General features: G+C 35.1%; 1 protein-coding gene and 1 long non-coding RNA gene across 6 annotated transcripts in view; one reads left to right on the top strand and one right to left on the bottom strand.

Moving 5' to 3' along the window:
- The window catches only part of LOC140602804 (uncharacterized), a 76,086-nt gene that overhangs the window by 13,488 nt on the left and 35,226 nt on the right, over positions 1 to 27,372 (top strand). The gene's annotated exons all lie outside the window — the stretch shown is intronic.
- The window catches only part of PTPRQ (protein tyrosine phosphatase receptor type Q), a 246,273-nt gene continuing 227,146 nt past the window's right edge, over positions 8,246 to 27,372 (bottom strand). For 2 of the 4 annotated variants that reach the window (XM_072772895.1, XM_072772896.1), the window contains 7 exons: positions 26,719 to 26,795; positions 23,218 to 23,352; positions 22,899 to 23,024; positions 21,880 to 22,028; positions 17,697 to 17,832; positions 11,985 to 12,108; positions 8,247 to 11,742 (listed from right to left, as the gene is read on the bottom strand). In XM_072772895.1, the coding sequence (XP_072628996.1) occupies positions 11,705 to 11,742; positions 11,985 to 12,108; positions 17,697 to 17,832; positions 21,880 to 22,028; positions 22,899 to 23,024; positions 23,218 to 23,352; positions 26,719 to 26,795 (785 nt within the window). In that variant the 3' untranslated portion in view covers positions 8,247 to 11,704. Of the gene's footprint in view, positions 11,743 to 11,984; positions 12,109 to 17,696; positions 17,833 to 21,879; positions 22,029 to 22,898; positions 23,025 to 23,217; positions 23,353 to 26,718; positions 26,796 to 27,372 lie in introns of all 4 variants that reach the window. The other 2 variants (XM_072772894.1, XM_072772897.1) reach the window with 2 other exon arrangements.

Below are 27,372 nucleotides of genomic sequence, written 5' to 3'. Positions count from 1 at the left end.
TAACAAATACATATTTTTAAAAATAATAATCCAATAAACATAGAAAAAAAATCCCACAGTGATGGAAAACTCAGAACAGGCCTTGCCTTTCAACTGACTTCCTTTAGCAGATGTCTGGATAGAATTCATTTTATTTATTTTATTTTATTTATTTTATTTTATTTTATAAGATTTTATGTATTTATTAATGAGAGATACAGAGAGAGAGGCAGATGACAGGCAGAGGGAGAAGCAGGCTCCTTGAGGGGAAGCTGATGCAGGACTCGATCCCAGGACCCCAGGATTACGCCCTGAGCCAAAGGAAGATGCTCAACTGCGGAGCCGCCCACACCTGCCTCATTTTAAATATTTTTTTGTAAATTGCATATAATTTCAAAGTCCAAGCTTTGAAAGCAAAGCAGCCATACTTCAAGCCAATACAGTAAATATTCCAATTACCCTATTAAACATTTTAATAAAATTTTGATGCATTTCTTTCCATGACCCTGACCAGAAAAAAAAAGAAGAAAGAAATGTAAAAGCACTATGCCAAATTGTTAATAATAGCTATATTTAGGGGAAAAAGTAGTTACACTTAGGTACTGGAATTTTGATTGATGTACATTTTTAAAAGATTTTTATGTAGTTAAAAAATTCTATAATAAACATTCTCTACTTTTGTAATGAATGTCATTTAAGAAAATCAAATAAATCCAGAAACTAGAACTACTGTATCTGGTAAATAAGACAGAACTTTAATTTTAAGACCAGGAAACAAGACCTATATACCACACTGCAGCAAAGTTCTACTAATGCTGACCCAGAAATATTGAAGGGATATAGTAAATTTCCCTGGATAAGGACTAAATTCTTCTCAGAGTTTGGGGCAAGGCTGAGCTTTCTGGTTACACGGAGTTGCTTCTGATAGATACACGTGAAGACCGTGGCACAGGGAACCAGGTAGCTTGCTCCACACGATACGCTTCAATTCTATGGGAAGTTCAGTCCTTCCTAAGTAGAACAGATTCTGTTATTTGCTACTCTTTAATTACCATTATTATTATTTTTTGGACTGCGAAATAAGGTTACTCAAAGTGGCCCAGTAGTCTAAACTTCAGATTTTGTTTCTGGGACCTATGTAGATCTTTGAATTCTTGTAAACTGTGGGGGAAAATGTAAATGTTTTATGTTGAAGTGGTATGAGCCACTGGGCATTAGAAGTTGGGTGAGAGATTATCCTGAAAGAGATTTATAATAAGGTCATGCACATACTAAGATGTATTCACTCCAAAATTAATCTGGGTTTTTGGTGAGTTGGGTAAATTTAACATGATTCTTTCTTAGCAGCCAGTTTCCTTTCATCATTTATTGAATATCTTTTTTTTTCCACTGTGATTTGTCCTTACCGACATGTTAAAACCTTATAATTTGGTCTGTGTTAGAAAAACTTGTTTCATTGAGGTATTGCTTCCGTCTCGTATCATAAATACACTTTATTTAATGAAACTCCTCAATATATGAAAGAAAAATTCTCTCATCACTCTTCCTGCTCAAAAAATTTTAACCTGTTTCCCAATTATTTGTTCTTTTAGACAAACTTAAGCAGTTCTTACAAATTTGAAAAAATCCAGTACTATGAATATTTGTTACACCTATGGAGTAATTTGAAAAGAATCATGTTCTTCATAATGGGCTTCCCTTACCAAAACATTTAATCATATTTTAGATTTCCCTGTTTTATAAGTTCCTTCAGAAATGCCCTATAAATTTAACCTCATGGTATTTTATCATAATTTGGACATAATCAGTGAACTAATTTTTCTCATTATATCTTCTCATCATTAATTGGTTTACTTATGGTTTTGGCATATTTATATTGGGGTCACTTGGATTAGAAAATTTATTACTTATAAAGTTTTTCAGTCTACTTATTTTATCTCCTAGGTTTTCTTTTTTGGTACAATATTTTTGTACCAAATTATGTCAATATTGACCTCTATTGTTATTTTTGTTATTGTTTTGGTTTACATTAGTGGTATCTACTTTTGGTAACTCATTTTGATAATTTTTTTTGTCCCTAAAATCTCTCTAATACCCTAGTTACTTAAGGCATTCGTGCATTCATTCATTCAATTACCATTTATCTAGAGCTCATGCTCTATGAAGGAGAGATATAGAGATAGAGATATATGTGCGTATAAATGTGTAGGTCTATCCCTATCATCTATCTTCTATCTATCTATCTATCTATCTATCTATCTATCTATCTATCATCTATCATCATCATTTATCTATCTTCAGGAAATAAGGGGCCATTGAAACCTGCCTGGTTGTCTCTACTTTGTGTATGTTTCTGAGGAAAAGAGTGGTGTCTAAATCCAGCTGGCATATAGGACCCTGCTCCCTGATGACCCACTTTCTTGCCTCTGCCTTTTCTTGGATCTACATGGCGCCAGTCCCTGGACTCTCTTTAGCCTTGCTCCACCTGCCTGTTATGACATGCTACCTCTTACTAGTCCGCCCTCATGTGTCCTGCTAGCCTGGTTTGCCACCTGTTGCTCACTACTGTCCTTCTGGACCTGGTGTCTGCCTCCATGCAAGTGCATACTGACAGCTGGATCCAGACCTGCCTCTGTATCTCTAGCACCAGCTTCGCTCTGTGGAAGATCTTGGTTCAAGTTTCTTCTGAAACTGCCTCACCCTGCCTTTTTAGTCTGATTAATTTTGCTAAGATCTTTCAAAAATATGCTAAACCCATTCCTGACTCCTTAGAGAGTAAATATAATGTGATTTAAAGAGAAGAAAAATATGTTTTCTTAAAGAGGCCTTTGGTTGCAATAGGTATTATTATTCTATCCAGTGGCTATTGAAATATGCTGGATTTCAAATGGTCTTGAATTTTTACTTTTTGAAGACTTATGTGCTTTTAATAACAAGGTATGTGTGTGTGTGTGTGTGTGTGCATGCGTGCACACAATATTAACGATATAAGCTATTGGTGCTGCTATTTTCAAGCTGTTTTGAATTGTGAAACCAAGTTTATTGAAGTGTCTATAATGTAAGGGGGGAAAAAGCTGTGGAATAATGTTTAGAATGTTTAGAAATGTAATTAATGTTTAGAAATGTTTAGAATTCTTTTTCGTCAACTTCAGTTGTTCTAAAGGTTTTCTTGTATTCTATCAAGATCTTGGTTTAATTCTGGAAAACCTGATAACCCTGAACAAACGACACTGTTGTGTGCCAGGTTTCTCTGCTCTCCCACTTTTGCTTTTGATTCAGCAGTATTTGCTCCGTGATTGAAAAGATATTTTAGCAACTGTGCATTAGTACGAGAATATACTGTCACATAGGCGATATTATTTTACTTCTGCTAAGGCAAACTTTCAACTGAACATATTTGTTTGAGATTCTCTCCCATATAAGATGTTACAGCAAATGCTATGGGAATAAAATCATGAGAACGTAGACCTTGCTCGCAAGCAGCTGACAATCTAGTAAGTGGGGAATGCCAACTGGATAAGAACTATTGAAGAAAATGTAGGAGCATGCACATGGTATTAGGATGTGGCGGGTGTGTTTTTGTAGCAGCAAGTATTCTCATTAAGCTTCAGTCTAGAAAAAAAAGAGTAATATCATGAGAAACGATTTTTTAAAAATTAATGAATTTATTTTTAGAGAGTGGTGGGGGCAGAGGGAGAAGGAGAGAGAAACCCAAGCAGTATCTGTGCAGAGCGTGGAGTCCAATGCAGGGCTCGATCTCAGGACCCTGAGATCATGACCTGAGCTGAAATCAAGAGTCAGGTGCTTAACCCACTGCACCATTCAGGTGCCCTGAAAGGATTTTTTTTTTATGAGTTTAATTCAACAGGCAATGAAGACTATTGAACAGATTAGTGAAATGATCAGACCTGAGGGCCAAGGGAGATAAATCAGGCAACAAATTATAGGGAATTGGAAGCAAAAACAATACAATTTGGTTTGGACCATTTACCAGAGGAGGCAGCAAGTAACAGAAAGAATACTGGACTAGGTCCCTGAATTCAAAGGCCAGCACTACCACTGGCTTTGTGGCATGAACAATTTGTATAACGGGGACTAATTTAGACCATAGCAGGGAACTTCTATTCTTGAAGAGCGGGTAATTAGCATTTACGTGTATGTCCTGTGCCTAATTAGGGGAGATCAAAGATATTAATATACAGTGGTCTCTAGGTCATAAATTGGGGCCTGATGGCTAACACTGCACCTCCAAAACCAGACTTCCCATTTCAAGCCTAGACTCTCACGTTTACTTAGTGTGTAACCTTCGGCAGATTATTTAACCTTCTTTTGCTTTTGTCTTCTCATTTGTAAAACACAGTACCATCTACTTCCAAGAATTGTCAGGAGATTAATTCATTAACATTTGTAGAGCCTCTAGAAGCGTGCCTGGCACATAGTAACAGTCCAATAAAGAAGGTGGTTATTAAGTTACAATAAGTAAAATAATAGTCTTTTTTTAATGCAGATTATTCACATCACAATTTTAAGTGTATTCTTTAAAACATAAACACGTAAAACTTCTGATACATCCAGGGAGTAGGTGTTAATCCTGTTAGCATGCATCAACTTTATGAATGTGGTGTCCTTAGACTCATGAAACCCTGTTCTGGTCTGAAAGCCCAACAAGGGAATGTATCATATCTTCCATGGCAATTCACCTGGTTATAAATACGAAGTGAGTAAGAACACAGTGAATTCTGTGGAAAGCACTTAGAGCACGTCAAGTTTTATTTTTAATGTTCAAAACACCAATTGTTCATGCTTTGGGAATGGAGTAGGTAAGTGACAAAAGTAAATATTTCCATATTGTGCTCACTCAAGCAGGAGAGGACACTGATAAATTTGTGAAAATAACACATAAATATTTCATGCCATTTTAATAAAGTATTAGAGTTTAAAATTTACTCATGTTTGTAACAGTGTGAATTTTTTCAAACACAAAGAGAATAGAATAGAAATAATAATAGAAACTTTTTTACTCATCACTTAATTTTGACAAATCTGTGTTGCCATACAGCCCATAGATGCTTCAAATTTTACACCAAGATTTATAAATGCGTTTGAAACCCTTGAGGATCCCCCTGATTCATGGCAATCCATCACTGTACCTGTGCTCCTCTTACGTCAGAGTAAATCATGATTCTCCTGTGAAATAATTCCTAAAATTATATACTATTTGTTCTTTAAGAATTCTGTAAATGGTATCTTGTAACTATCTTGTGACTACTTTTTCACTATCCTTCTATTTTTAAAATCAACGTTATTGAACTATAATTTACATAAAATAAGATGCACTCATATGTATACAATTTTTTAAAGAATTTATTTATTTATTTATTTATTTATTTATTAGAAAGAAAGAGAGTGTGTAAGTGGAGAGAGGGGCAGAGAGAGAATCTCAAGCGGATTGCATGCTGAGCACAGAGCCCAACGTGGGGCTCGATCTCACTACCCTGACATCATGACCTGAGATGAAATATAGGGGCACCTGGGTGGCTCAGTCTGTTAGGCGGCCAATTCTTGGTTTTGGCTAAGGTCCTGATCTGATGGGCTCTGAGATCAAGCCGCCTGTCCAGCTCTGTACTCAGCGAGGTCTGCTTAAAGATTTTCTTCCTCTGCCCCTTGCCCACTCTCACACACACGTGCTCTCTTTCTGAAATAAATAAATCTTTAAAGCAAGAGAACATTACTAATATAAGTCTTTTTTGAGAAATATATTTTATTTTTTTCTATTTACTTATTTTTAAAAGATTTTATTTATTTGAGAGACATGGAGATGACAAGAGAGAGCAGGGCCTGGAAGGAGAGGAAGTAGGCTCCTTTCTGAACAGGGAGCCCCATGCGGGACTCGATCCCAGGACCCTGGGATCATGACCTGAGCTGAAAGCAGATGCTTAAGCAACTGAGCCATTGAGGCACCCTAAGAAGTATAATTTAATTTCTCTTGGATAAATGCCTAGGATTGGAAATGCTGGGTAAAATGATAATATGGTCTTATGATTAACTTCTAAGAAACTATCAGACTATTTTCAGAAGTGACTACCATTTACTTCCAGTTCCAACTGTTCCAAATCCTTGCCAGGATGACTTGATATGACCGTTTTAATCATTCTATTGGGGTGATTATCTCATTCTGATTCTAATTTGCATTTCCTTGATGACTAATGATGTTGAACACATTTTCATGTACTGCCCATTTGTGTGTGTGTCTGGGGGGGGGGGTCTATGTGTATTATTTTGCAAATATGTGTATGCTGGATACAAGTCTCTATGACATTCTCCCAGCCTGTGGTTTGAGCTTTCATTTTCTTAATAGGGTCTTTTGAAGAGCAGAAGGCTGTAATTTTGATGAGGAACATTTTGTTATTTTTTCTTTTATATTTCATTTTTTGTAATATAGGCAAAGGTATTGTCTATTCCAAGATAATAAGGATTTTCTCTTAGTTTCTTTTCTACAAGCTTTATAGTTTTAATGATTATATTTAGGTCTGTATTACATTTCCGTTTAATTTTTGTATTTGTTAAATGCGATAAGAGATAAAAATTCATGTTCTATCAGGTGGACATCCAGTTGTCCCTACAGTATTAATTGGAAAGATATTCTTTTTCCCATTCAATTACCTTAACACCTTTGTTGAAAAACAATTGATCAGATATGTGTGGGTTTATTTTTCGACTTTCTATTTTTTTCTTTTAATGAGAAACACTATCTGTAGTGTAAATCTTAAATTTAAAAGTAAATTAAAGTGTATTCTATTTAAAATTTTTCACTATCCTAGGTCTTTGCATCATTTCTACATAACTACAAAAGCATGCACATAGTGCTTATCAGTTTCTAGAAAAGAGAAGCCTTGTGGGTTTAAGACTGATATTCCAGGAGCACCTGGGAGGCACAGCTAGGTGTCTGAAACTTGGTTTTGGCTCAGGTTGTGATCTCAGGGTTGTGAGACTGAGGCCTCTACCAGGCTGTGCACTTAGCATGGAGTCGGCTTGAGATTCTCTCTGCCTCTCCCTCTGCTGCTCCCACTCGTACACTCTCTCTTTCTAAAATAAATAAATAAATAAATCTTAAAAAAGACTGATATTCCATTGAATCTATAGATCAATGTAAGAACTGATATCTTAGTAATATTGAGTTTTTGAGTTCATGGACATGCTTTAAAACAATTATTTAAGGGGTGCCTGGGTGGCTCAGTGGGTTAAGCATCTGCCTTCAGCTCAGGTCATGATCCTGGGGTTCTGGGTCAAGCCCCATGTTGGGCTTCCAGTTCAGCAGGGAGTCTACTTCTACCTCTGCCTCTCCTCCTTTGCTTGTGCTCTTTATCTATCTCTCAAATAAGTAAATAAAATCTTAAAAAAAATAAAAACAAAAAAACTACTTGAATGTTCATTAATTCTTCTCATCCATATCATTTCTGGTATACAGATCCTGCACATTTCTTGTTATATTTATTCTTAAGCATGTTTATGGATGCTATTGTTAAGGGCATTTTGAATTGAACTTCCAGTTTTTCATTGATCGTATGTAGAAATAAAATTGATATGTGTATCATGATATGTCCTGTTACCTTTTTAAAGGTACTTATCATACTCAGCAGCTATTTTAAAAATAGATCTCTCAAGAATTTCCTCAAACATGATTATACTTTCTACTCACATAGTTTTATTTTTTCCTTTATAAACCTTATCTCTTTTATTTCTTTTTCTTACATTTTTGTAATGGTTAAGAACGCCAATACAATGTGGAATAGAAGTTGTGGGAGTGAGTTTTTTTTTTTTTTTTTTTTTGCCTTTTTCTTGATCTTGGCTGAAGGCCTTCAATATTTTACTATTAAGAATGCTATTAACTCTAGCTTTATGTAGTTGTCCTTAGGTTTAGGAGGTACTTTCAGCGCTTTGAATACATCATTGCATTTTCTATTGACTTAAATTATTTCTGAGTGGAATTTAGTGTATTTTCTTATCTTTGAACCCCTGAATATCAGGTCTCTATTTTCTTTGTTGTCTTTAAAACTTCTACCTTTATTATCCACTTTCAGTAACTTGATTATGATATGCAGCTCCCATTCTTGCTAAACATAGTCTCAGGCACAGCAATTAAACTTTCATTATATCCATCTATAATATGGGACTCTGCAGATCTTAATGGATTTTGTAAGAATTAATTGGGAATGATGTATATAAAAGTATTCTAAAAAGTTTATAATTTACTAAAATTATTTTCTAATCCAAAAATACTTTCAGTGAAAATTAAAATAGAAACATAGTATTGTTAAGAGGAGAATAATGATTTTTTGTTACCTTGCATTAGGTAACAGGTTTATTTTCAAATGACTGAATTGCAGACACTGATTCAAAATATCTAGTTGGAATGTCCAAATCAAAATTTTCTTGACTTGTTTTTCACATCACATTTTATGTTATTTGTGCACATGACTACCTATTCATCTTAATTCAGAATTCCTTGAGAATGCTCAAATCATTCATGAAATCAATTGTCTTATTTAGCAGAAGTCAATCTAAATGCCATAATTTTCAATAAGTGCATGTGAAACATACACAGTATATGACATATAAATATGGCACGAATATCAAAAAATATAATACAATCTAAAAATGGGATGCTCTATCTTATTGATAAACATTACACACGGACCAGTCTGGGTAAAAGATTAACTTTGCAGAGTTAATTGTACTTTTATGAAACACTTTGATATGTGCAATCTAATCTATTCCTCAGAGCATCTTCATGAGCTGGTAGGTGTGTGACTCCTGCTTCCACATGAAAACTCTGTATGGTTACAAAGTCACTTAACATGAAATATTACTTGTCCTAAAAAGGTGATCTGTTTTGCCAAGATTATGCTTTATCAACTTTTTTTCATATTTTCACCTTTTCATATCATTCAGTTGAGAATTTCAGGTATTTTGTGTTCCAGTTTCCATCAAAAATCTCATGTGAGTTTTCTGAAAGTTGGCCCATGGAAATGGACTTGCCACAATAATGTCGTGGACTTGTAGGATGTATGCTTTGCTGAACTTAAATTTCGTTTTTAAAATTTAGTGTTTGGTACCAGATGCAGAGAGCAAATTGCCATCTTTTTTATGAAGAGGGCAAGGTTTAATTAGCCTTTTTCAAAAGCCTTATTATACATTTCACCTATAAACCAAAAGAAGAAAATTATGCGTTTTAAAGCAGGATGAAAGTAGAGGTGATACTAACAGCTGCTCTCGTCTCTGGCAAACCATTCTGAGAGGCTCCAGTTTCATTTGGTTCAGATGAAACACATGTTGCTCATTTATTGTACATGTGCTTCAACGTATTTTGACAAATCTGATCTAAAAATGTTACAGATGTTCCTCATTATTCTAATCTGCACTTAGCAGCCACCTATAGCTTGTGTCTATATATTGGCTATTTCACAATATCATTAATAGAAAATTTAGCTATCATTAATATGTGGGGTTTAATTCAATTTTAGGTCTAGGTATAGACCTAAAATTGTGATAGACCTGGTGAGCAATACCCATTCAACAGGTGTTCTAATTTTTTTTTTTCTGTGAATGAAGACAAAACTTTTTTTAACAGGTTTCAAATAATTTCAGGTGGACATGAGATTATTCTGCCCATGATGTCTTTTAGAGATTTGCTATCCAATGTATGGCCTGAGATCCAGCAGCAGTATTATAACTTGAGTACTTACTAGACGTGGAGAATCTCAGATCCTACCCTGGACCTACTGAAACAGAGTCTGCATTTTCACACAATCCCCAGGTGATGTGTAGACACAGTAGAGTTTGACCAGCACTGTTTTAGAAGAGGTCTTATATTAAAACTCTGTTTTGTACACATACATGTGCATATGCACATGGGTCAAACTGAAACTCTACGCTGTACACCTCTGTTTTAAACAGATACTGTAAAGAGTGAGCTGGCCTGTAGATTGAACTGTTTATTTTCTTATAATTCAATTCATTAAAAAGTAACCTCATTAGTACTTCCCAAAGGCTGTCTTCTATGAATACAAAACCCCATATTCACAAGTACTGGCTCATCACACTTTTTCACTGATTTATATATGAAGGAAACTTCTACTCTAACTTAAATCTTTCAGAATTCTCATTTCTTACTGTGTCCTGTAACTTTCTATAGAATAAGCTTGGTTGGAACAATAGTGGATTGTATTATTACACTGCTTTGCCATGAAAAACAAGAAGCAGGACTACTTATAAGATTAAAGAATTTAATTTCTTGGGTAATAAATTGATTTTAAAATCTCTTATTACCTATGGTTACTTTGGGACATGATTATATGTAAACACATTATTAATATTGTACTTATATATAATTTACTTCATTATATTATTTAAGGGAATTATCAATTATATCTCAATATGTGATATAAAATAAAATTTATACATACAAGGACCTCTGAAATCATGCTGCAAAGTAAGTCAATGCCTTAAAATTTAATTTTATTGGCCATCACATTTTCTATATGTATATGCCACCAAAAATAAGCATAAGGTATAATTCTTATCATAGAGGAAATAGAATAATTGATACTAGTTCATTATATGATCCTTAATTGAAATCTATGACAAAATAATTTCATATAGTTCAAAACTTACTTAGAACATTGTCACTATCTAACAAAAAGGAGGTTGAAATGTGTTAATAAAAATCTCTAATTTGCTACAAGCTGGCTAATTTCTTTGTTTGTAGTTTCACCAAATATCCTCCTCAATGATCTACCTTCGGAGATGAAAAAAGATCCTTTTAAGTAATCTATTCAGAAGTTTCTGTTGGCACCACAGCAGCACATCATCAGTTTACAAGTTTGCCATACATCATACATTTCTGCTGGAGAGACTTTTCAAAACTATTAATATTAGGTTGAATAGACATCTAAAGTACAAATACTCTGATGCATTAGCCATGTATTTAATTATACAACAGAGTGGTCCTGAAAAAGGTACAGATGTAGACAGTACAAATGTACTCCACAGCTTCCTATGAGCAATCGCACTGTTTCGTTTCTTGTTGGTTTTCAAACTAAAGATCACAATGCAACTGAAATAGCCTTTAGTGTCCCCAAAGAGCTACTGTGTGTTGTATAAAGGCTAAGTAATCCGGGCAGTGTCAAGGGGTTACAGTTCAGCTGTTGGAGATCACGAGATGATATCTCAGCACTCATAAAATAGAGGATTCAAAAACACAGGGGTGTACATGGAAGTACAGATCATTATGACAGTCCTGGAAGTTATCCACAAGAAACGTTAACACCACGGAGGCCAAAATAACATGACCGAATCAATATTTACAACTTTTGTTCAAGATTCAATCCAATATGTGGGGAAAATTTACCTGGAAAGATTAATGCTAATATAATGATAATTTTCTATTTGGCTCATTCCAAAGTTACGGAAGACTTCAAAATCTCTGGGATATCTTTTCTTAAACATTTTAAGTGCATAATAATTCTGTATAAAACAAATAGCTATCCTGAATTAGCTATGTCCTAGGACTATTCCTAAAATATCAATCCATTTAGTAAAGGCACAGTAGCAGAAACAGAGAGATTTCTTTACAGTTGCACATTTCAATTCAGAAGAGTGAGGGGGAAACTTTGGCCCTTGGGATTTGAAAATATCTTCCAGTTGTAATCTTTGGTCTGGATATTTACATGGTGGTTTCTTCCCATTCAAGCTCCACATCACCTATAACATAAAGTAACATGTCAAAAGAGAGAACTGAAATTACCAGTTCAAAAGATCTAAATGTTTCATGGCAAAAAATATAGCACAGATCCAGAGGCTATTACTCTAACTTGGAACAGAGAAAAATAATGAAAATTTGTTAGGTGCATTAACCGAGCTTCTGAAACATTTTCAACATGTGGTTGTTATTAAATTAATGCTCCTGGTAAACTAGTGAATTGGTACACGTTGCCTCTGTTTACCTTCCATGGCATCCAAAGAGTCCATCTTCTGAAGTGCTGAATAGTTTACAAAACAGATGGGCTGATTACTTCCTTTACTTGATAAGAGATCCAGAATGCACTGGTATAAAAAGATATACTGTGCCTAGACACCAAAAAAGAGAGTGGTTAAATAAATGGATGGGTGGATTTTTAAAAATTATCTCAAACAATTATTTGTCTTATTATAAGGGGAGCTATACTGTTACAGTGAAAAGTAATGCGGAATCTAATAAATGTTAAATAGCTAAGCTAGAAGCACAGAATTTACCACATACATAAATGATTTTGCGCCATTTCAAACCAGGTTTTTAAAATTCCTATGGCTTCTTGTAGCTTCAAATTTTTTTTTTGATACTTATCATTAAACACCATGCTAATTTGTTCTTGCTTGCTGTGGTTATAAAAAAAAGTGGCAAATTTGGTTATTTAAATCTGTTTATGAATTTCCTTTTTTCCTGTCAGGTCTACATGAGTAGTTTTTCTTATACATAGTTTTCTTGCTAGAATGATTAGAATGGCTGTTGGAATACAGCTGCTAAATTTGCTTTCACTACCTGTGAATGAGCATATCAACACCCCATCAGCATATTTAAAATATGTTTGACAATTTTGTTAATCACCCGACATTTGGCCTACTTAATGTCAAGTATCTGGTCTTTATTTGTAAGCATAAGGCAGGTGATCACTGAACTATCTAAACACCCATGTCCTGGACAAGGATTCCTAACGTATCATCTGAATGTTTAGGCTAAATTCAGGACCATCTAGGTTCTTTAAGTTTTTTCAATATAATTCAATAACCTATTCACATTTCTGAGTTTGGACTTTCTCAAAGGTACTTAAGGTTTAGTCTTAGACAATTACCCTCCTTTTTACATAGGAGACATGATGTTAGAGGAATATAATCAAATATTTTATACTACATATACTACTTATTATTATATATGTCTGGATATTGACAGTTGATTTAAATAGGATGTCCTCTAAAGGGACCATCTCCCTCTAGAGGAGTCTATGTTCCTACTCATCGCTACTGTATCTCAATACGTTCTGGAACTCCTCTACTGAGACTGTCTTCAGAAACTGTTGGTCGTTATTATGAATATCTATTTCTTCATGAATTAAAAAATGCTTCCACACACATCTCATCAGCAGAATGTCCGTTCTGGGAGGGTAAAACTGTCACATTCACTTCTCTATTCCCACTACCTGTAATAGTGCCTGGCGTGTGGTCGTTACGTAACAAATGTTTGTTGACTCAGTATCATTTAATTCTCACAACTAGCCAACCTTTGCCATTTAAGGAAGGATTTCATTTGGAGAACATTCAGAAGTCATTGGGGATTAAGTTTCGTAAGTGAGTGGATGATCAAGTTACGTGATTCAATTTTGGTAAGAAAGGAAGTTGTCGCTTATAAAGGAATGAAAATCCTGTTGAAATTGCTAGTAAATTACTCCTCAAGGTAATTCCAAAAAAAGTGTTTTCAAATATACGTCACACAATGAATAACATTATTGGCAGAGATATATGGACACAATATAATTTCTTTGAAAAGGACAATCATTTGAATTGGTGAGTTTTGGGGGTTTTGTTTGTTTGTTTTTTGTTGTTTTACAAAATCACATTTGAATTTGAAGTCACATTTGATATGTGAAGCTTCTGACTGTCCCCATCTCATTTTCTCCACTGGAAAGAATGATGGGTGTAAACTTTGCCAGCACGGCAGGCTGAGCTCCACAGGGCAGGACTGTATTTTCCAAGATCCCTCTGCCATGGTGTGTTATTGCCCAAGAGGCCGCGGAGAGCTCAGTCCTAGCTCCTGCCTTTGGTAATCATGGTACCTTAAGAATGAAACTTTTCTGATGTTTAGCTTCTTCATCTAGGGGATCATAACACCTATGCTGTGATAGTTAAAGGACTTACTATATGTAATGTGCCTGGCAAAAAAACTAGGCCACCCAAGTATAGTATATTAGGATTTTTATTTTTCCTTTTACCCTAAAACTTCACATAAGTACATTTCTAGGAAAACTGGAGCAGGAAGGGGACTCGTCCAGATTAACCCTGGTTTGAAGTACTGACAGCAGCTCAGGATGGTATCTCACTGAGGACCATTGTCTCAGAAAGTCCGTGGGGCTGCTATGTATTGGTTTTTGGTAGACAGTGAAAGAGCTCAAAGCTCTCTCCTGGGTCTGGGCCATGCCCCTCCGGGGCCTTCTGGTGGGAATATATTGGCTGAGTTCCCACCTCCCCAGCCCTGCTCAGGGCCACTGTAGTGTGGGCTGAGGCAGGATTCTTCATAGAAATTGCAATCACTCCCAAGTGCAACAGAGGAAAATAAGAAACCACTCTTGTGCAAAGACATACTGGTTTGTAAGGGTTGGAGCCAAGGACTGTGGTCGTTTCCCTTTTTATCATCAAAGAGGAAAGATGGTAAAGAGCAAAACTTCTGGGGAGTGAAGTCAGGTGAAAGAGAGCTTCTGAGTGCCAGATATCTCAGATATTTACTGCATCCTGGGCACTGACTGCATGTTTGGGGCTTTAGACACTTTCTCTTATTTAATACTGACAGTAAGCTTGGAGATGTATAACATGACTATTTCACAGAAGAGAAATAACTCAAAGAGGCTAATTAAACAAGTCACAGAGCCAGCAACTAATTAAGTAGTTGAGCTGAAATCACAACTCAATTCTCGGACTTCAAAATTCATGCTCTTCCCATCCCCTTACCCGACCTGGTAAGGTTGGTACTTGGTAGTACTTGGGTACTACCCATCCTAGTACCCAACATACTACTCAGGCTGGTTAAACAAGCATAATATATGAACTTTATAGCATATATTGCCTACTAAATTGTGTGAGATTATTAACAGGCATCCTTAGACACACTCTTTACAATGTTCAGTTCCACAAAGTTGTAGAGCATGGCAAAATATTTTCAACTTTTATTACCTGAAGAGTGACTCTAGTTTCTAGAAAGAAATGAGATCCCAATCTGTCCCACCCTCTATCCTATCCAAAAGAGCCAACCTATCTTGATCAATGTCAAGAATATTGGGCACCTGTGCACAGGAGTAATCTAGGGACATGGGAGGAAAACATTAGCACTCTGTTTATTCCTGTTGTTAACAAAAATAAGAAAGAATTTGGGTTTTAATAATATTTAATAGTTGGATCGATATGGGAACCCTTATCTTGAGAACAAGCTACCTAATTTGTGAGTCTACTTCAAAATGAATGAGAGTTTCCTCCCTCAAAAATTATTAAAGATTTTCAACACAGTGACAGCAAACACTAAAACAAGTGCAGGGTCCTTTTGAGTACGGGGCCCTGTGAGATTGCGCAGGTTGCACACCCAGGAAGTCAACCCTGGTCACAAGTTATATTCCATTTCTGAAGTATTCCAAGGGAAGAGTGATACCTCACTCCTTTGTTCCCCTTCAGCATACAAAGGAATGCACATGAACATTACCCAGTTTTGCCTAACCATCACAAAATTGAAGTGGCTCAAAAAAGATTCCTGAAGGGATGTCTGGGTGGTTCAGTGGTTGAGCGTCTGCCATTGGCTCAGGTCGTGATCCCGAGGTCCTGGGATCGAGTCCTGCAACAGGCTCCCAGTGTGGAGCCTGCTTCTCCCTCTGTCTGGGTCTCTGCCTCTCTCTCTGTCTCTCATGAATAAATAAATAAAGAGACTATGGATTGAAGGTAATATTTATCATGTAAGCCCAAATGAATGACAAGGAAATGGCAGGGCTGACATTCTTTGTGCTTCTAGAATAAACTTATAGCCATTCTATGAGGTAAAAACAGTGTAATGAAATCTGACAAAAAGCTAGATCACTATATTTAGACACTTATAAATAATTTAGAATATATATTTAAAATCACTATTGAAACAGAATTATCTTGTGTCAAGTATCATTATCTTGTTTTTTTAAGATGTATTTATTTATTTACTCATGAGAGACATGGAGAAAGAGAGAGAGAGAGGCAGAGACACAGGCAGAGGGAGAAGCAGGCTCCATGCAGGGAGCCTGACATGGGACTCGATCCCGGGACTCCTGGATCACTCCCTGGGCTGAAGGCAGATGCTTAACCACTGAGCCACCCGGGCGTCCCAAGTATCATTATCTTAATGATGATATGAAGGCGTCACAATTAGCAAGATTTCAAAATATTGCTTACTTGATCTTTATCTGTTTTTTGATTTCTCATTTTGTGTATGTTTTATAATTTACATAACTGTTTAATCTACATTTAAAAATAAATATAGATTTATTAGAGTTGAATGTTCAAACATTCTTCCTGAAAGGGACGTGCAGTCCACAAAGTCTAGATGTCTCTGGTCTAGAGCAGCTTTTTTCCTAAGAACATTAATGTTCCCCCTACGTGGCATTATAGGTTCTGGGGTCAAATGAGGTTCGAGGATCTCACAATCATATAAATTTGGGAAATGATGTTCATAAGGGCTCTGCATTTGTAAGTGTCAATGCACAGAGGATTTAAGAAACTCTAAGATCAGTTTAACTTCTTTTCAAACTTATTTTAGCAAAGAACCTATTTTTTTACACTTTAACAACTATGATGCTATATGTGTTTTCCAGTAGGTATTGTGGAAAATACTATTACAGCTGATCTGTATACTTACTGTGAGAAAATTTCCATTTGAAGAGTATAGAAATACCAATCCAAATATACAGATAGAAACATCTTATATATTATAGTTAGACAGACTTGGGCTTGAATTTTGATCCTGAAATATTAATTGTATAATCTTGAAATATCACTTAAATTCTCTGAATGGAATCTCTGCGTTCCTATTTGTAAAGCAAAGCAAACTAGTCTGTTGATGAGTTTTATTGGCACTGCTTTACAAATAGAGGGTTAAATAAGATAATATATCTAAAGGATTATTATAGAATATGGAACTCACTAGACATTCATATAAGGTTTTTAGTCTTGTTACCATTATACTGCATGATTTTTTAAAAGATTTTTATTTATTTATTCATGAAAGACACAGAGAGAGAGAGAGAGAAGCAGAGACACAGGCAGAGGGAGAAGCAGGCCCCATGCAGGTAGCCCAATGTGGGTCTCGATCCCAGGACTCCAGAATCACAACCGGGGCCAAAGGCCCGCTTAGCCACCCAGGGATCCCCGTGATTTTTTTAATGAAGAAAAATCTATATATTTTATCAATATTTTTGCCTCTAAACCAAAACAACAAAATAAAAAACTCCCAGGGAATTAGTTGATTAGATGCTATTACAATTGTTATTAGCATTAATATACAATAGGAATAAAAATGGACAAGGGAAATACACAGAACCCCGTAATGGTCAATATTTTAAGCTTTTCCCAAACATAACGCTTAGCATGTTTATAAAAGAATTTGATTCGACTCATTTACGAAGCTTCCCAAATTTGCCAAATACTAAAGACAGATCAATTTTTAAATTCCTCTCTATATGCTTATCAGTATAAACAAGCTAGGAGGAGCAGTCAGGAACAGTGCTGAGGGGTGACTGGGCCCTGTGGCCTGCCCTTCTCAAATCCCTTTATAATGTAGAAAAACAGTGTCTGCTATGCAAATAAAGTTTCATGTCCAAGCCCAACCAGACTGCTGCCACTAAGATCCTCCCTTGGAGAAGTTCCAGAGCTGACGCTGCACACACTTTTAGATATCTTACCAGGTTCTGTACCATGCACATTCTCTCACTTCTCAGTTCAGCTACCAATCCATATATATCCACAAAATCGTGATCATTTATATGTTGTGTTAAGTGGTCCAGAGCAATAAAAACTCCAGTCCTTCCAACTCCAGCACTGCAGGAATGGCAAAACCACATGAACATTGTTCAGCAAAAGGTTGTTCAAATTGACAGCAAGCAATAAAGAAAGAGAACTACTGTAGTAATAAATTCTACACAAGTCCTTTTCTTCTTTAGAGGAAATTTGTTTTGGAGTGTCTTTGGATTTGTACTGTTATCAACAGTGTCTAGAGAGATCAAGATGATTAATTTTAGCACTCTATCAAATGTTTGAGGTTTTTTTTTTTTAAACCACTTTTCCTTCTTTTTCATAATATTATAAGGGGTGTAGCTGGAGAAGTATAGAGAATTTTAAAAAATTGTTGAAAATTCTTGGGGCACCTGTGGATCAGCTGGTTAAGTGTCATAACCTTTGACTCAAGGTATGATCCCTGGGGCCTTGCTCCCTGCTCAGCGGGGAGTCCGCTTATCCCTCTCCCTCGGCCCCTTCCCCTTGTTCATGCTCTCCCTCACTTGCTCTGTCTCAGAAAAAGAAATAAAATCTTTTTAGAAATTTGTTAAGAAACTTTGTATTGAACATATTTTTGGTTACCAATAGAAATGCTAAACATTAAAAATGCCCATTGTTTAGCCCTATAGCATATTCTCTGCATCTTATTGGCAATCTCTCATGTGCTCTTTTCTCTTTCATTTATTAGGGTTTTTTTGTTTTGTTTTGTTTTGTTTTTTGTTTTTTTTTTACTTCCTATAGATAATAAACTGAAAAGCTATTTCCTTTTAAGAAATTAGTTTAACACCCAGGGACAAGTACGTGCTCCATAGAAACTGAATTGTTAAACTTGGTAAGAGTTATGCAGAAATTCCCATCAGAAAGACAAGACTCTTGGTACTTGAATGGTTAACATAAGAAGTAAATAGAAAAAGAACAACAAAAGACATTTGGAAGGTCACCTAGTCTTATAAATGTCACTTTGAACAACACTGAAGTGCCGGTTTTGTAAGTAAGAAATTGTCGAATCTTAGCAATATCCCATGATTCAACCATACAAGAAATAATGAGCATTACAACATAATTTGATGATGGTAACACATATACACATATACCGAACAGTGTTATCTGTCATTATATCATTCAATATATCTTGAGTGTCAGACTCTGTCCTGGGCATCTGGGGTACAGCTTTGAACAATACTACAAAGTCCCTGCACTTATGGAGCTGACCCTGTAGAGGACAGAGAAGGGCAGGACACAAATAAGCAAACATGCATAGAATGTGCCCGGTGGTAATAAATTCTATGAAGAAAGATAAATCAGGTTAAGGAGAAGGTGTCTCTGATTATGTAATATTTGGAAAGAAACTTGCATAAGGAGGCACACAGTGTGGGTGTCTGGGAGAGGAGCACCGCAGCCAGAGGGAGTGGGGGGAGAACAGATTTTAGTGGAGCAGGTTTTGTGGGTTTGAAGAAGAGCAAGGAGCCCAGGGTGGGGAGAGTGCAGTGGGGAAGTGAGAGGGGCGAGTGAGGCATCAGAGCATCTGCTGCAGGGCTGCAGGTGGACCATGAAAGGAAGAGCAGAGTGGAGAAGGACTCTGGGGTTTTGGCAGGAGACAGAATGGATTTGCCATTTACCAGGATGGGGGATGAGAAGGAGGAGTGAAATTTGGAGATTGAATCCAGTGTTCTGTTTTAGGCACATCAAATTTTAAGAGTTTTACGGTCATTCAGGTCGTCACATTGAACTGGAAGTGAAATGTATGCCTAAGTTGAGGTGAGAAGTTGGAGTTAGAGATAAAAATTTAGTACACGGTTTTAAATGATACTAAAAGACAATTATTAATATGAGCATACTTTTTTCCTGATCTCTTTTATCCATTTTAATCACAAAGAAGGAGACTCTAACTCTTTTTTATTCTTGATTAAAGTATAATTGATACACAATGTGACATTAGTTTCAGGTGTACAATGTAGTGATTTGACAAGTCTATACAAGATGCTATATTTACTACACTTTACTATCTGCTCTCTACTCTTTTTGAGGCCACAAGGGTAATGTTAGGTACTTTCTAACAGATGTTAGTGGCAGTGCAGTGTATGTGCAAGACACAGAGAAGCTGAAGGCAGCTACTGTCTATTAAAGGTTTTAATCATCAATGATCCAGCTTAAAAGCAATCATTGACTTTAAAAACAAACTGTTACTCTATTTGCACTATATACTATTCTGTTGAAAATGTTACATATGGGGAGCGTAAATGGAATTGGGAGGGTAAAAATAACGCTTTTACTTTTTGTTCTATATACTTTTTAAATCTAGGCATTATTTAGATATTTTATAATGAGCAAGCATTTATGTATTACCCTTGTAATTTAAAAAAAAATTCACAATACTCCTGGGAAATATATAATAATTTAAATTCCATAGTGATTTTTTCCTCTAAATAAAAGTAAAAAATCTGGATGGATTAATATCTTCTTACATCTTTAACCACATTAATTTTAGTAGATACCTATTAGAAAATTTATCAATTATTAGAATTATTGAAATTAATGATTTATTAATTATTAATGTGACCAAGATACAGTTACTTAAATTTTTTATTGCAGTAAAGAATACATAAGATTTACCATTTTAAGCATTTTTAAGGACACAACTCAGTTGGTGTTAAGCACACTCTTAATATTGTGCAATTGTCACCATCATCCATTTCCAGAACTTTTTCATTATCCCAAACAGACATTCTCATTAAACAACTAATTAAATAATGTACCCATTAAATAATAATTGTCCTTCTTGCTCTCCCTGGAGTCACTGGAAACTATAATTCTACTTTCTGTCTCTATGAATTCATCTATTCTAGATATCTCATGTAAGTGAAATCATAAAACAGTATATTATTTAAAAAATTTTTTAATTTATTTGATAGAAGGAGCATGAGCACAAGCAGGGGGAGCAGCAGAGGGAGAGGGAGAAGCAGGCCCTCAGAAGAGCCAGGGGCCGGATGTCGGGCTCAATACCAGGACCCTGAGATCATGACCTGAGACAAAAGCAGATGCTTAAATGGCTGAGCCACTCAGGTGCACAAAAATAGTGTATCATAACCTACTTTTTCTCTAATTTATAAACCAATGGTTGAAGAGACAAGTTGAGACTTACTTAGATTTATTATGTTAGAAAACAATCAAATCAATCTGTCCAGAAAAATTCTGAATTCTAAACAACCTTGAGTTTTATTCTTAGAGTATTAAATACCAATGAAAATAAAGCAGAGAAAAACTTCAATTTATAGTTATATTCCCTTAACCATGCTCAAAGAGCTAGTCAAAGGAAGACATGTAAGTAACTAAAGTTTGTAAAAAATTATTGTCATACTTGGGTTGGTCACTTAATTTGGTCTTTATTTTAAATTTCATTTTCTTTTATTCTTTACAACTCAAATATAAAAATCTGCTTTTATGAAAAGATTTTTAATTATGGTTGTAGACTAATAGCAATTGATATAATAAAGGATCAGATGCTTATTTGTAAAAATCTTTAAATCCAACACACAGACACATACATACATCAATGAGGGGCTACAGTTAAACACAAAAATTAAAGACTTTCCTTTGAGAGGCATAATCCAGTCAAGGGGAGGTGGAAGGGGAGGGAGGAATGAGGGGGGACCCTTATGGTGGGGGTGAATGGGTGACGGGCACTGAGGGGGGCACTTGACGGGATGAGCACTGGGTGTTATTCTGTATGTTGGCAAATTGAACTCCAATAAAAAATAAATTTATTATTAAAAAAAAAAGAGTTTGGGAAAAGTCCCTTACCAGTAAGATTGCTCACTTTTCTTTCTTTTCTTTCTTTCTTTTTCTTTTTTTTATTGCTTGCTTTTAGATACCTTCCCTATTCATTTTATTTTTGCCATCTAACCTTTAATAAAGCTATAGTTTGGTACATTTTAACCAGTAAAACATCTGAAAGCTGGAAATTAGAATGAAGCAACATTAACATTCCGCCAGAAAATAATCAACGGTATCATGATAATAAAAAGGCTTTTACGTTGGCTTTTAAAATCATTTTTAGTATTTCATTTAAGGTTCTGAAAATCTCTTCCTTACCTGCAGTGAACAATCATAGGTGTGGTGTCATGGGCTCTGCTTGCTCGAACCAGTTTTACAAAGTGAACCAGAGGGGCACTGTTTTCAGGGACCCCATGCTCAGGCCAAGCAGTAAAGTTACACTGTCGAACAGTCATGCAATCTCCATGCTACGTAATGTGACAGATTAAAGAAGCATGATATTGTTATTAAAGTACCACAGTGAAGGTTTACGGTAGCTGATGTCCTACATTTTGAAGGTGATCTTTTAAAAACAACTATTTACCAAACAGAAGAAACTCTGTCTTTCATGATTTTCTGCAAGACAGATCTTCTACTATTGCTACTATACAGCAAATTACCTTTTGGAATGACTGGAAATAATAAAAAAAACTTGCAAACAGATGATAATATAGAATGTTTATATTCAAACATAGAGCAATATTTGGTAGCACAGTATAGTAGATTTTAAAATAATTTTGATCCAAAATTAAATAAGCACATTAACCTATTATTCAGAACACAGGTATTGAGTGTCTGATAATGCCAGAAAGCAAAAAAGATCCTTGTATTATTTTCTGCGTGTGTAGGCTTTGATACAAACTGATAAAGTGGAATCTCATACTGCATCTTCTGTACTCGTTCTGGGTTAAGTAGAAAATCAAATTATGTAGATGAAGAAAGAGATGACTGATTAGGGAAATTCCTGTTTCAAGTTAAATATTACAGTTTTTTCATCAAAGAAAAACCTAATGATCTAGTTGTTTTCTTCTTTTTTCCCCTTGTCTACCTAAGAATTTGATGCTAAGTGATTAATATAAACTTTAACCACGAGATTTGGAATTAAACACAGTGACATAGATGTTGCAGTCAGCTACCAACAGAAACTTCTATTTAGAAAATAATAGGAAAGTACTGTTCAATATAGAGGTGTTGTTGCAAGGGACAATTCTAGAAATTAATCTACTTTTAGATATTTAGAGCATTCATATTTACTACTATGTTCCCCCCTTGTCTCTTTTTTTTTTTTTTTTTTTTACCCTTTCAATTTTCAGATCCCTGATGGTCCAATCTATTTGAACATCTTCCATTAGCTTTGTAATCACTATATCTCCAAAGACGGTAACTGGCTTGTTGTCCTCTGGCCAATACTGATGGCATCTGATCTGTATTCAGGGAAAATCACCAGTCGTAAGAACTACTGTTACGTTGATATATATATCAGTTATGGCTACAAAATTAAAACTGCCTTATAGATGTCCAAGTTATTGATGACTCACAGTATTGGCTGAAATTGTCACACATATATTAAAGCAATTGCAAAATAACATCTTGTGAAAAGATTTTCAAATAACTTACCCGTCCTTTTTCAAAACACTGTGTTAGCATTACTAATGTTTTCGCTCTGGTTTCCCATACCATTCTCCAAAAATCCCCAACTGTTCCTGGTAATGGACCTTGAGTGGCAATAAATTCATTTGGACATAAGTATCCCTAAGGGATATAATTACAACATTAAATCAACATCTATATATGCAGTATTTTTCTTTTTAGTTTTTGAGCAATACATAACAATATACTAGTTGTAAAATATATAATAGAATGTGGAATTCACTCACAATCCCACTATCCAGAATGAAGTACCATTTATATTTTGGTTGATTTCTTTGCAGTATTAAAATATGTACATTCCTTCACTGAAATAATATTTATGAGTTCCTACTGTGTGCCAAGCTGTCCTAGGAAATGGGGATTCATCACTGACAAAAGACTCGAAAATTCCAATTCTCATTTATTTTATATTCCAGTGGGGGAGGTAGCTATTAAATCCATTAATAAGTCTGTGAAATAAGCAAATTACATAGAACTTTTAAAAGTGGTAAGTGCTATGAGAGAGGGTTTTCAGAAAATAGGATGTTCAGAAAAGACTCACCGGTGATCTGATCTCTTAGGAAAGACCTGAAGAAGCAAAGGAGTAAGCTATGCAGGATTTGGGGGACAGTGTTCCAGATAGAAAGTCAAGTGTAACAACATTAAAGGAAAAGTGTGTCTAGAATTTTCTATGAACACCACGTGGCTACAGTGGAGTAAATGAGGGGGGACAGTTCTAGAAGATGACGTAAGAAAGAAGAAAGGAGGAGAAGATGACATAAGAAAGAAGAAAGAATAAGGGTGCATTAGGTCCTGGCAGGTAATTACAAGACTTTTGTTTTTACCAAAGCTGTTGAAAGGTTTTGAGCAAAGAGAGTGTATGGTTTAACAGCTTTGCTCTGGTTTCTCTAAGAAGACCAGCCTATCGGGGTTAAAAGGTGAAAGGAGGGAAATAGCTAGAAGGTTACTGCAATGATCCAACCAAGGTGATAGTTGGGGGATGGTGAGGAGTGGTAGAACCTGGATGTATGTTAAGGACAGAGTCAAGAGAATTTACTGATGGATTGGATATTGGGTATAAGAGAATTAGAAGAATCAATAAAAACTTCAAAAGAAGATGGGGAAAACTTTGGGATATACAGGTTTGAAGGGAAAATTAGGAATCCATTATGCACATATTAAACTTGAAATCCTTGTTAAATATTCAAGTGGGAATATCATAAGTCAATTGGGTATATAAGTTTGGAATCCAGGAAGAGATGCAAACTGGAGACATACATTTGAAAGTAATCATCACATAGGTTTCAGTTAAAACACAAAAATGGATGAAATTATCAAAAGATATTAATTTGGAACAAAACAGTAAATTCAAAGATTGGGCTCTAGATAATTCAAGTGTTTGGTGGTGGAGGAGATAACAGAAGACCAAGCATTGGCATTCCAAGCAAAGGAGATTTACCTAAAAGCTGAGAGCAATAATATACTTCCACCCCAATTCTGAAATCTCCCTTAACGTAGAGGGCTTTCCATCTGGGCCTGCTTACCATGCAGCTCAGTACTGATTGTGCATATCATTACATATGGGTCATAGTGACTTTGTTGTAAGATTTACTATATTACAACATCGCTTGATTATAGCAGGATATATATATATATATATATATATATATATATATATATATTCAGAATTCTTAGTTTATTGCTCACTCTGCATTATCATCTTCTTATGGCTGTTTCCTGACAACCTATAATATTTAGAGGGGTTACTGAGTGTTCATGAATATTCCTGTTTATGTAAATCTGTGCAGTTTAGTTACACCGACTAAAACTGTCAGTTTCCTTTCTAATCATATTCATATCCTGTGTACTGTCATCCCATCTCTGGTTGAACATTAGAGAAGGTGAATTATTCTTTTGTACATGCTTATTAGTGAATAAAAATGGTACAAATCAATAGACCACTTATAAAACCATTTGCCCTTGCCCTGTTCTATAATATCACAAAACATATGATCATTAGCACATTGATTAAATTGAAATGCATATATGTATCATTCTGTAAATCAAAGTAAAACTTCAACATGCTATAGAATTTAGGCTGTGATGAAAATTAGTAAGCCCAAGATTTCACCAAAATCTTTATAAAAGAATACATTTTCAAGGGAATCAATCATTTGATAAGTGACTAACAGATGTCACCACAATAGAAAATGTGTGTGGTTTTTCAAAATGAATTTAACGTTCTTGCATAAAAATAGGCTGGAATTCAAAGGATGCTTTAACTTCTCCAAGTCCTCCCTCATTTCCCCTAACAAGAAATCTTAAATTCTCCCATTACGTCTTCCTTTCACAATAGGACCCAATATATGATAGCAATTTTGGAGTCATTATCAACCAATATAGAATTTAGAATGAAATCTTCCCCCTTAACAGGGGCTTCAAGTGAATGGGACACAGAACAAGTTATGTTCATGGAGAAAGGATGGAGCATCCTATAAGCAGAGTCCTACAGGGACCAAAGGGCAGGACTGGGAGTGGTGACCTGTGAATAACAAAAGAATAAAGACTGTAGACACTAGAGGAAACCCTGAAGTGTCTGTACAGACACCCTGATAAGGATGGCTAACTTTGCTGTATGTTAGAATTGAAGCCAGTGGGTGAAAATATAAGAAAGCATATCTCTTTCTTTTTTCCTCTTTTTTTTTTTTTTTAAACAGCTGTATATTGGAATTATTCAGAGATAGAATCATCTGCCTTAGGAGGAAGTAGTGAATCAATGCCAAAAGAAGCTAGCATCTAATTATCAGGATATTTTCAGAAACAGTTCTAAGGTGAATGGTTGAATCAAATAACCACAAATGCAATTCCATGATTGTGTCACCCTGAGTAGAAGTCTCGGGTGCATTTAAAGTTTCTATGTACCTGTGATAGTGATGGGCACTGAGAGGGTCAAAGAGCCATAGGGAAGATGAAGGAGAGAGAGAGAGATTCCTAAAATACCTGGATTTCACTCAATTTTTAATCCAATGCACCAAAGATTTATTATCTATAATGTGCCAGAGAGTACAATAGGCATGTCACAATTCAACTCACATTGGTTCATTTATGTTTTTTGAGCAGCTACAATGCAGTGCATTTTCTACAAGCAGCTGAGGATAAAAGAACATGACATCATAGTCGCCTTGAAGGACTGAAAATCTAGATGGCAAGAAGAACATAAAATTTTTATATTGTATGGACATAACTATCTGACTTTTTTTTTTTTGTAATAGAGATTGACAGACCTCGTGTGTACAAAGAATACACTGACAAATATTAAATAGTGGAAAGGCCTGGGGATATTTAGCTTGAAGTTATATATCTGTTACTTATTAGTGAAATGATTGTTGGTAAATTGCAACAATTGCAATTGTTTTATAAGAAACAAAACATAAAAAAAACATAAAAAAAACTGAAAAAAAAACCCAACATAAACAAATAGCAACTTACAGAAACATAACTGGCATTGATATAATCTGATCCTGGAATGCTAGCATCAGCTATCAGCTTCACTCTGTTGTTATTATCTAGAAGGAAATATAAGAAATTGATGCTGATTCATTATTTAAGTTGCTACTACTTTTTTTTCCTACTACAAAAGTAATACAAAGAAATTAATGATCTAACATCAAACACTACAGATGGTTGTAAAACCGAAGTAGAAGTTCCCTCTTATCTCCTATTTCCAATACCCAGAGAAAATGACTATTAATATATTTTTATATGTATTTCCAGAATCTGCTATACATATTCATGAAAATTAACCACAAATGGGGTAATATATACTCTTTTCTGCATTTTTCATTTGCTTATATCTTTCCATATCATAAAAAAATTTCCATAAACAAAAATGTCTAGCTCATTATTTTAAACAGTCATAGAGTATTTTATTGTTTGAATATAATGTACTAATTGAACTCATGATGATTTAAATTGATCTCATTTTGTTATTGTAAGATGCTGAATAAATATAACCAAACTTTTTGCATATCTGTTGTAGTGTGTTTGTAGAATATATTACCAGCAGTAAAATTCCCAAATCCTATTGTGCATTTCAAATTTTGAAAGATATTGTCAAATTTTTCTCTATCAATTTATACTCTG

Source organism: Canis lupus, chromosome 13 (genome assembly GCF_048164855.1).
Source record: "Canis lupus baileyi chromosome 13, mCanLup2.hap1, whole genome shotgun sequence".
In the NCBI taxonomy this organism is placed as follows: Eukaryota; Metazoa; Chordata; class Mammalia; order Carnivora; family Canidae; genus Canis; species Canis lupus.
The sequence above is the reverse complement of the archived record's forward strand: the minus strand, read 5'-3'. Positions and strand labels throughout refer to the sequence as shown.